Here is an 11,135-nt window from a genome sequence, read left to right as displayed (position 1 = left end):
TATATATATATATATATATATATATACATATAATATCATCGTAAAATATATTATTCGATAATGCCAATGCGGAACGAGAGAGAATTATATATTCACGGTTTTCTTCGCGTAACAACACGAGCGTGTGCGACGTTTAAAATGCACACGCCGCCTATTCATAGAAAATTTCTCATATTCTCGAGATACCGCGTGTATTTAAAATGTCAAGAATTTGTAAGTGATATGAATTTTCGAGAGTTTATAAATGTGTAAATTTTCTTATTCCAAAAATATTAACAACATTTGTATAATATATAAATAAATTCACCAAACACACATCCCGCAAAATGTGTGACAGGCCTAACTTTGTCGGACTAATAACACTTCCGACATAAATCACGTGGTTACGATCGCAGCCGCGTGCCTCCGGTATTCGTAGCTCTCCGTATTAAGCGGAGCTCTAACCGCGACCTAATTCGAAGATAAGATAAGTCGTTAAGTGCACGGCGCGGCGGGTCTCCCTCTCGCGATACTACCCGGTGTTTTATTGCCGTGGCGCGGCCTACCCTCTCTTCCTCCCCACATTCCCCGCGGCCCTCCTTCGGGGCACGGTGTGAGATTTATTGTAAAATTCGATAGATATTGCCAATTACAACCCCCGCGGCGCTACCATCCCCCGGCGGATCGCGCTATCGACACAGACGGGAGCAGGCACCTTCCGGTCGCGCCTCGAGAATTTTAAATGCGTTTTATGTACAGAGACGACGCGGTACGTTGCATAAATCCGTCCCTCTGAAAATATGATTACGATCACTCCTCCTTCCCTTCGTATCACGTGCGAGAGACGGAAAGAGAGAGAGAGAGAGAGAGAAAGAGAGGGAGGTCACGGGAAAGAGATGAATAACACCAGCGCACACCTCCCTCCGCGTTTTCCCCGCAGACACCCTCAGACACGGACACGGCGATAAAACGTTTCATTTCGTCCCCGAGTGTCTCACGAGGAGGTCGAATAATCTCGTCAATTATTATTTTTACTACTGTCTTCTACATGCTAATTTTCTCGCCCGCGCGTATAGCGCGTCTCCGCTCCAGGATCATTGGCCGGCCGACGAAATATTTCGTCTGAAATGGCGCTCGCGAATGATGAATATGCAATTTGTTCGGTTCATCCCTCGAGATCGACGCGGCGCGTTCGCCAGCGGTGGTGTAACCGCCGCGCGATTCAAACATTCATCCGCGATGTGATTATTTACGGAATTATTATCGGAGACGACGTGTAAGTATATAAATGGATTTTGCGCGCGGAAATTGACGCGCGAAGTTGCCAAAATGTTTTTTCTCTCTCTCTCTCTCTCAGAGCTGTGTGTAATCTCGCAATTATTATACAACAACGACCGGAGATATCCGATAAATTTGTGCCAAATCGAAGTAATGGGACTAATTTATCACTCGAATCAACGTCATCATCGCGGGTAAAAAAAAAAAGAACGTTAGTCACTTCGTCTCTGGATTATCACCTCGCATTTATCAATATATATGTGCCATTATCGCACATTTTGAAACCTGTCAAACGAGGATATGAGTTAGTAAATAATAAAACGGAATAAAATTTCCAAACATTATTCCGACATTAGGTTCTCCAACGGAAGAAGGATGAGACGAGCGGAGCTCTCCCGTCCGTAATGTGTCGCGAGAATTTTTATCCCGGACCGTTAACTCATGTAACGGCGAGTAGACGTGCGCTCGCGCGCTTTCAAACGCGGTCGTCCGAGCGAGTTACGACCGGCCGGGCCTCTAAAAATAAATATGTTGTTTATTCACAAGTAAACCGGATGCCGTTGTTTGCTTTGGAGCAAATTGTTTTGTTAAGTTTTGCCGGAGCGCGAGAACGAGCTCGTCGCCCGCCTCCACGTGCGTGCGCGAAAGATAGAAACGCACGCGCTAGCTCGCTCGCTCGCGATATGAAGACGAGACGAGGAAGGACGAGAAGAGAGCACGACAAAGTCGACCATCTCGATCTCCTCTCTGTGCTTTTTCCGGTCTGTTTTGCCTCTCCGCCGTGATAAACTAGAAGATTCTAAGCTGCAGGCTGATTCTCTAACTAACACACACTGATAACCGCGACCGACATTACATATACGCCGCGTGTGTGTGTGTGTGTGTGAGGACGCGACGAACAGCTGACGTCGTAATCACGATTCTCGCGATGATAGCCGGATTGCGTCAGACACAACTCGCAATTTGCATTACCGATATGACTCACGAGTCAAAAATAAGATTAACGCGCTAATACTCTCATCTTGGAATGTGAGAACGCGTCGTTTCACAACAACACGCGCGTGTTAATTCGCATTTTTAACAGATGTGATAACGAAGCCACAGCAATTACGACAACAACATATTTCTACGCTTAGTTAATTCCACTATCTGATATGTCTAATTTTTATTTTTGTTTTTTTTTTATCACACGCGAATTAACAGAACGACTTCCGAAAATTCACAACACCGCGACAAAGATCTCCCGTAACGTCTACATTTACATATATAAACAAATAATTTTGAATAAAAACCGACACTGTGCGTGCGTGTAAATATACGACCCTCATCGCAATTAATTGCAAAACTCTAAAAATCTCTCTGATGAATCACACGCAGTGACTCAAAGTGCGACAGCGTCAGATTTTTACGGATTTATTTCCATTGATAACGCGAGCGTAATAAACGTGTAATAAAGCACGCGCTACTTTTCCAGTCGCTCGGCGCGAAACCAAAGAGAGTTAACATTGCAACGCGGCCATCCCTCGGCCGTTTGTTCGCGGCCCGCTCTATACAGCACGCGAAGGTATTCTTAGCATCCACTTCGCGGGCATAAAGTTGCGATATACGCGTGAATTCCCCGCGCGTTTGCGTTTACTTTCTAGAGCGGCGTTGCGCATAATGCAAACAATGTGTAATATATCCACACCGGAGATGGAAACACCCGCGGCGTGTTCGACCTGTTATTATTTCAACAGCAACCGCGTTGAATTACTTCATTGCTTCGTTCTTCGAGAAGGAATCGCGTTTTCTCGCGATTTGATTTTAACACACAATGTGGATCAGGAATATTAAAAACTCTAATCTCTCTTTTACTACGCGATATCAATCGAAATTGTGTCTCGCAACGATGAGAACTGAGAAACAGAGAGAAAGAGAAAGAGACAGAGAGAGAGTTTAACACTCTCTATTGTATTGTAATTACAACCGACGGTGTGTTCTTTCACGCGAAGTCAACCCGGATAACCGCACGTGTCCGGTGTGTTACGCGGCGTAAAATCCGACAAATGCAATTACGAATCTTTGCGGAATGCTCCCGAGGACTCACTCCCGGCCGTTTTCAAGCGCGGCGTCGACGACGGAAGAACGAGAAGAGCGAGGAGAAAAGGCGAAACGAGAAGAGCGAAACTGTAAGTCCGAGAGGGACGAAGAGGAGAAATAAAGAAACCGTGCCGGGGGAAAGCTGCGTGCCGCTGCCTCTTGGCTAATTACAAAACGCAATTTAAGCGAGCATCACGGAAAACGCGCTAAGTAATATCGCCGCGCGTTTAGTTAAAGCGGGACACTCGGTACAGATTCGCAGATTAATGCCCTTTAATAAACAGCACCCTTTTCGTACGAACTCCGACGACGCTTCTCTCACTTTCTCTCTTTCTCCGGTTCAGAGTCCGCCCGCGCGCGCGCGCGCGTTTTCTTTTTATTTACTCCGCAGCGGGAACAAAAGAGGGAAAAACCGGTGTGGCGAGGGCACCTTCTCGCTCTCTTACCTCGCGACATGTGTGAATACTGTTAACGTGGGGATTACGCGCCTTTCTTGGCCGCGCACAAAGCGAGCGGTGATACAAGCGACACTCACGACCGCTGCAAAGATAAGCTTCTCGCAGGTGCTTCGCGCAGTGATATCACCGAGTTTGGCGGAAACCAGAGAAAGAACCGATCTGATATTTCGTTTCGCGCGAAACTCATTTACTTCCACGAAGCGGAGGTAAAAGGTGCGCACACGTGTGGCAGATAAGAACGAAAAATAATATTAAAAAAAAAAATTATACAAACAAGATAAGTCACAATTCGCTGAAAAATTCGAAAAATAAAATAGTTCTCTTTTGTGAAAAATAAGAAAAAAAAACAACGTCGCTCGAGTAATTTTCTACAGATCAAAAATAACGGCTGTGTCCCGACTTCGGATGACAATCACTGCGCGGCAGTCACCTGACTGCGCATACGTACCTGAAAAACGAGGCGCGTCCACATGCCATTGTCCGCATTCAAACGCACAGAGGACATGTTTCAACTCGCAGCAATTGGTATTTAAATTAAGACGCAATATATAAACTAGTTTGCGCGGTAACAAACTAGAATTGTCGAGTTTGCTTTCATTTTGTGGAACAAGCGTCGCGGATTGTTTTTATTTAATTTAAGAGCAATATTCCTCGAGTCAAATAAAACGCGTTCACGGATGTGACTCGCACGCGAGTGTGTGTCCTCCGAGTGTGTATTCAATTCTTTATATAGACACGTTCGCTTATTTAATTATTCAATTATTTATTACGGATAAGGTTTTGGTTAGACAATTGAGATGTTGAATTTTCTGCTTTTCCACACAATATCACGTGTATGTGTAGTGAAATTAATGGCTGGCTGAGCAAACTCAACTAAGATCCGGGTATCAAAATAAATTACATGTGTAATAATCTGTCGCGCATGCACTTTTTCAACGTCACACACGAGTTCGCGAAATAATCGCGCTTTCTTTCGTCATGTGAACTTTGTCGCGATAACGTAGCGCAACTTCGCGCGTGTGTAAACGCGCGTTTTCTCCTTATCAGTGTTTGCACGTCGCTTAAGGCACGATGTCGAATTAATAATAACGCGTTAGATTTGCGTCGTGAGTTTCTCTCCGAGAGAGAGAGAGAGAGAGAGAGAGAGAGAGAGAGAGAAAGAGAGAGAAAGAGAGAGAAAAAAAGAGAGAAAGAGACAGAGAACGTACACGCGGCGGGACAATCTGCTGATTGGCGTCCTTACCATTAGCCAGGCTTAAAATTATTTGTGATCGTTGGCGCGTTCGTTTGCTGACAAACACTTTTTCCCAATTTCGAACGGGCGTTGTCGTCATCGTGGCACACTTGTTCAAACACGAGTTGGCGCGCATAAATAACATCACGGCGTAAATAACATTAACACGTGCGCCCTACGCGCGTGGGCGTCGAATTTCCGAAGTCACAAATCGATACGTCCTCCGACAAACGGCGGTATCGCACGCGCGTGTGTCTTGCGCGGTGAAAAACTAAATAAATAAAGAAAATACAACCTCGACCTTTTCAACAATTGTCTGGAAAATTAAATCGACCGAGAAAAAAATCGATAAAACAATTCCGTAACGAAATATGTTAAAATACTTGCTCGTTTCGTGAAGCAAAACGGAAAACGTTTGTTGAAAAAAAAAGATAGACGGTGCGAAAAAGATGCATCTTGTGTGTGTTTGACTCCGACCTGGCGCGCTCATTCTCGGAAACTGTAAACCTGACTAGTCGCTCAAGAGGGCAACAGCACTTCTCAAGGTCGCTCGATATGAAACGACCACGGGAGAATTGCGGTCGCAGCGGCCCGGTCTGCGTGTATAATCAAAAATTAAATCAAACACTTATTATACGTAATATAAATATTGTTCTTTAGGCGCGTCGTTTTACACACTTTCGCAATCTTGGCGAAATATTCGGCCGCGAATGTTGCGCGCGTGATGTCGTATAAAAACGCAAAAATAATAGGTTGGCGTTGTCTCCTCTTCGTTTTTCCTCGGGTGGGCCAAACAGCTAAGAAACGCGGAGCGCCGATGGTGGATGGCGCAAGGATGGGGTGCCGGGCGAAACGCTGCCCGAATAAAAATGGGGTGTTTATAAGCGAGTATCCAATGTATCACGCTATATTTACATACACCCCGCGTTTACAGTCCGCGGCTGTATATCCACGATGTTGCCCCCGCCGCCCGGTTCTTTTCTGGTTCCGGAGACGCAGACCAATGCATATAGCTGATGCAATAAAAATTAAATATGATATTTCACCCGGCACACACCATCCTTGAATGCATAATGAGGTTCTTCGCGTGACTTATTGTTTGCTCTTGTTTGAAATACTCGGACGCGAAATGAATGATTTTTTTGCGCAGCAAAGAGGATCACACACACATTTAACGAATGTATCTATGTTATATATATAAACAGCACATATTTTAATTTACAACATTATGACAGATACGCAAACAAAAAATATTCTATTGTTGTCTGTGTGTGTGTGTGTTCGCGTGCGTTTATATTTTTTTATTTTACTCGTAAAACATTAAATAAAAAGTATAAAATTTACAACAAAATGAGATTAAAGCCATTGAGGGGAAAATGGATATCAGTGGAAAAATTGAAATATTTTTCGCGCGCCTGACTGCTAACTGACAAAAATCGGATTTAGACAATCGTGCAAAATCACGCCTCGATTTATCGGATGTTGTTGATAAAAAGTCGTTTCGCGATACAAATATGTTTTGACCCCCCCGAGCCATTTTAAGCCATAAAGCACGAGCCAATTATATATTTTTTGCGCGTCAGCCAGCGCGGATAATTGCGTAAATAAATATGAATACGTATATGTATATATATATATATATATATATATATATACATATGCTGCCATTAATGCCTCCGCGTAATCTCACAGTCAGCGCCGGACGATGATTCATTTAAACAATAAAAATTTCGGGGAATAAAAAGTTAAACTACCCCGCGCCCAATCTCGCGCCCGTCAACTTTTCATATAGTCCGATAACCTTCTTTATTTAAGGGAATTTCTGTTTGATCGAGCATCCCTTCGATGAGAAGGGTCCCCACTGTGATTTGCCTGATTCTTTCGCACGGCCGCTTCTCAATCTCAGCCTAAACCCTGCGGAAGAAGACTCCGCTCCTCGTTTTATATATATATATATTGTGAATTATTTCTTCGTCTGAGAATTGCGCAAACACACAAGGACGGAGTTAATGCAATCGTGACAACCTCGCGAATATTTGTAATCAGACACTTAATTGCGCGATATGTATTTTCTTTTTAATTTGTGTTCGCTTTTAAATTTATTACACAACCGTGTTAATGCAAATACGAAATTGTTGTAACCATGTCAAATGAATAAAAAAAAACTTAAACATCAAGACTTTCAATTGTGCGCAAGAATAAACTCGCGTGTCAATTCTCACTCGCGTGTGATTCACAACGGCAACACGAGGGACACAAGTTACGCGATGTCAATAAATGGCGCGCGGTGTTTATTAAATCAACGCTCGTGTTAAAAGCCAAAACAAGCTTCCCGAAGAAGCGCACGGGAAGCGCAGAAGAAAGGGATATGTAAAATTTGCATTTGATGCGAAAAAAAAAAAAAAAAAAAGTTTTACACCGGTCACGAGTCTCGATGTCTCGCGGGTCTCGAATGGAAGCGCCGCCGAAAGTTTGACGAACTTGATATTCCGGCGAGAATTTGGCTGCGTTCAATTGAATTTACGATTTGGGTTTACGGCGTGTGGGTGTCAAGGCGAGACTCTCTGATTGACGCTCTGATTCGACCGCGACCTTTTTCTCGCACGAGTAATATTCAACGTCAAGAGGCCATCGGGGCCTCTTCAAACAGCGTTTCAAATTTTCCTCAACCTTTTTATGCATGTTTAAGCGAGAGCGCGGTTACATGTACCGAGCAAACATCGCATCATTTTTTATTAGCTATTACACACGCGTAAAGATTATTTGCAACGTGTAAAGTGTTAAATGGAGATGCATTATGCGCGGACAATAATGTGAGGAGCTTTATTAAAATCGTTAAATGCGCGAGAGGCGCGAGATAAATCTGGCATATTGTAACGAACGAGGCGAACCGATGAAAATTTTCCGTCCGAATGTGGAATGTTAATGCGACGGGTATTTACTTATTTGCGGTGTGGTCTGACAACGTTCTTAGGATTCCGTGTCGAAATGGCTGGCAGTACACCAAGTGCGCGATGCCGGAAATTATGCTCAACTCCTGTTATAGCATATTATTATATTCTGATGTTTCAAAAGTGCATGAAACAGATGCCAAAGATCTCGCGGGGCGTGTGTTTATCATATATTCTCACGAATATATTCCGGAGGAAACCCCACGCCACGTTTTACGCGATCTATCCAAGCTAATCTGCATATGAATTATTTTCCCGAAAATACTTGTTGTGTGTATGCGCGAAAAGCCTTTGTGCGTGCGTGCGTGCGTGTGTGTGAGACACATGCTAAAAGAGATATATATATGTATATATATTATACCTATCGAATACGCAAATCTTCTCATCAAAAACAAGAAAATAATAAAATATGACGTTCCATTAAAATAAATGTATAAACAAATCTCTCTTTTCTCTGTGTCTTTCTAAATCTCCCTCTCTCTCTTTTTTTCCTCCATCGTTCGTCCATCGACACTTGCCGATAATATTTTCGCGTATTCGTAATAGCTGTTTTGTAAATTACGACGAGTTAGCCGGCAGTAAAATTCCCGCCACTATAGTCGACGTCACGTACTGTACGTATATAACGAAACGGGCGACGCAGAAAGTATAACCCAGGGAAAATGTGTATCTCCGAAGTAAAGTCGACGTAAAAATAATGGCGTCGGGGCTTACCCGATTATTTATTATTTCATATACAGAGCCGAGCCGATAACGGGCGCGGCGCGGTGCATTAGCATTTTTTTGTTGTTTAAAAATGAAATATACGGGGTGTTGTCGGCGAAAGAGTGCCCCGTCTAAAGTCGTCTCGCGCCCTGGAGGGGAGCTCCTGATCTCCAAATAAGTGGGTATACGCTTTCCTGAATACTAAGTCACAGGATATAAAAACCCTATCGCGTCATTCATTCGAAGCTAATAACGCGCAGGCGCATCGCGCGCTCCGAACGCGCTACACGACGCTCCGGTCGTCCGGATCGAACTGTTTGTATGTGTGTCTTCTCATTCTTTCATTCTAATTACAAAATTTGAACTAGAATTTAATAGTGTTATCAACGCGAAGACATTTTGATCTTCTTTTGCAAGCTCGTTCACTTCGTGACCTTTGTTATCGATCGTTAGGGTCATTAGCCCAAAACCATGTATCATTCACACTAGCTACGAACGAGTCGTTTAATAATAATCGTATTTTCGGGGAGCTCTCTTTATAGTGACGTGAATCAAAACTTTAAATACAACATTCGAAATGTCTGTCGAACTCCCTCTTGCAAATCAAAACAAATATTCGAAACAGTAAAACCGCGAAAATACGTAAACATTACATACAGTCGTACAATATTTTTGTTAAATTACCTTGTAGAACATCCGAGGTGCGAAACGCTCGACAAGAAGCAAGTTTTACGAGCAGCAGCAAACATCGTCGTGCACTTAAGGCGTAAATACCATCCAAGAAGGACGGAAGGTTCTGCCTCCAACTAAGACCTTCGGTGGCGTGGGCCTTCGGTGTTATTATTTGAAGATCAGCCCAGGGCGAATATCTAATTGTAGTAACGACCGCGATACGCGCCCGCGCCATCTGGCGTGCCGTTTCGCGCGCGGATTTGAAACTGACTGGAAGCGCGTTTCGCGACGCCGCAAGCCCGGCAGACAAAAGTTACGCGACCGCGTTCCCAGAGGGCCGGGATGAAATCTGTGAGGTACACAATCGCTTTCGTCGCTCCTAAACTGTACCAATTACAAACACTGGCGGCTTCTCCATCCCCGATGTTAACTAAACACTAAATACTAACGACACACATCCGCCGCTTTCTCCCAAAAGCACATTCGCGGCGACGGCGGCGGCGGCGGCAAAACGAAGACGGCGAGACGACACATCCGCGCATTACGAGACCAACTGGACGCGCCGCGCGCCATCCACCAATGAGCTGTTGATTACTCGGTACTGCACTTTACTGCACCGCAACCGAAACATATTTTATCGCGCCTTCTTTCGCGACGCTCGAATTTAAGTACCGTTTCTTCTTTTTATTTACATACTTGTGCGCATTTTTATACTTTTGTATCTCTTTTATATCTTATTGCCACACACGTGAAGTTTTGCATTGTTGTTGTTTTTACAATATCGCAAAAAGTTGTATATTTTTTAACACATTTACAACTTAATTAAACTCGTCGAAGTGACGGATCGCGGAAATGCGCAATCTGTTCGCAAGAAACGAGTAGTTTTATATCAACAAGGAAAAAATAAGTGTGAGATATATTAAAACTGTTTTGTAGCTAAAAAAGCGCGTTCTTGTTAATTAATCATTCGACTGTTAAGGAAATTAAAAATAATAACGAATAAGACGTTTTCAAATGTCCGGATCTAATTGACGGATAATGTGATAAAAGTAGACGTACATTTTCAACTCCGGTTCTGGCGCTAATCTGTTTTTTTTTGTTTTTTTGTTTTGCATAATTAGATGTAATGCAAAACAAAATTAACATCGGCTGAAAACAAAAACATAAGCTGTCGTAAGTTTTCTATTGTGATTTTTCTACGTAAGTTTTGCATCACTCGTAACTCCGTCATGTATTATGCACGCATTGTACTTGCACCGTGAATCGATAGATTGGAAATGTGATTATCAGACAATGAAGGGAACGGCGCGCGCGTCACGGGTCAGGCTTCGGAGTAAAGCTTAATCGATTATAACTAAGTAATGTTTGTTTGATGTGTAACAGAAACGACTGCAGCCGCGGCTTCACGGAAGAGCACGCGTACGACCCGGGGAATTGCAAGATTCCGTGTTTATTGCATTTAGCGGATGGCATTGGACGTCCACATGCGACTGAGGTATACCAAACGCTTTACGTATATATACACACATCGACGAACCAAACCGCCGTCGCGCGGTGTGTGCACAAGCAACGTACACTCGTTGCCAAAAATGTATCTCGCGCTTCATTTGCGCGCGAATAATAAATCTCGCGTGTGTATATACAAATAAATTTGCATGTCGCGTTCTCATATACAAATAAATTTGCATGTCGCGTTCTCAAAATCTCAAGTTCTCTAAAATTTACGCGAGATTAATTAAAACAATAAATTAAATCTCCGCAATGGTTTTCGCGCAAATA

General features: G+C 43.4%; 1 protein-coding gene across 14 annotated transcripts in view; it reads right to left on the bottom strand.

Moving 5' to 3' along the window:
• The window catches only part of LOC109855680 (forkhead box protein P1), a 237,348-nt gene that overhangs the window by 121,941 nt on the left and 104,272 nt on the right, over positions 1-11,135 (bottom strand). The window contains exon 1 of one of the 14 annotated variants that reach the window (XM_020430163.1): positions 9,369-9,552. The exons of the other annotated variants lie outside the window; for them this stretch is intronic. Within the exon in view, the coding sequence (XP_020285752.1) occupies positions 9,369-9,380 (12 nt within the window). The 5' untranslated portion in view covers positions 9,381-9,552. Of the gene's footprint in view, positions 1-9,368; positions 9,553-11,135 lie in introns of those variants that run through there. 14 annotated transcript variants of the gene reach the window in all.

Source organism: Pseudomyrmex gracilis, unplaced genomic scaffold (genome assembly GCF_002006095.1).
Source record: "Pseudomyrmex gracilis isolate BER0280 unplaced genomic scaffold, ASM200609v1 scaffold_95, whole genome shotgun sequence".
In the NCBI taxonomy this organism is placed as follows: Eukaryota; Metazoa; Arthropoda; class Insecta; order Hymenoptera; family Formicidae; genus Pseudomyrmex; species Pseudomyrmex gracilis.
Note: the sequence above shows the minus strand (reverse complement) of the source record. Positions and strands in the feature narration are given on the sequence as shown.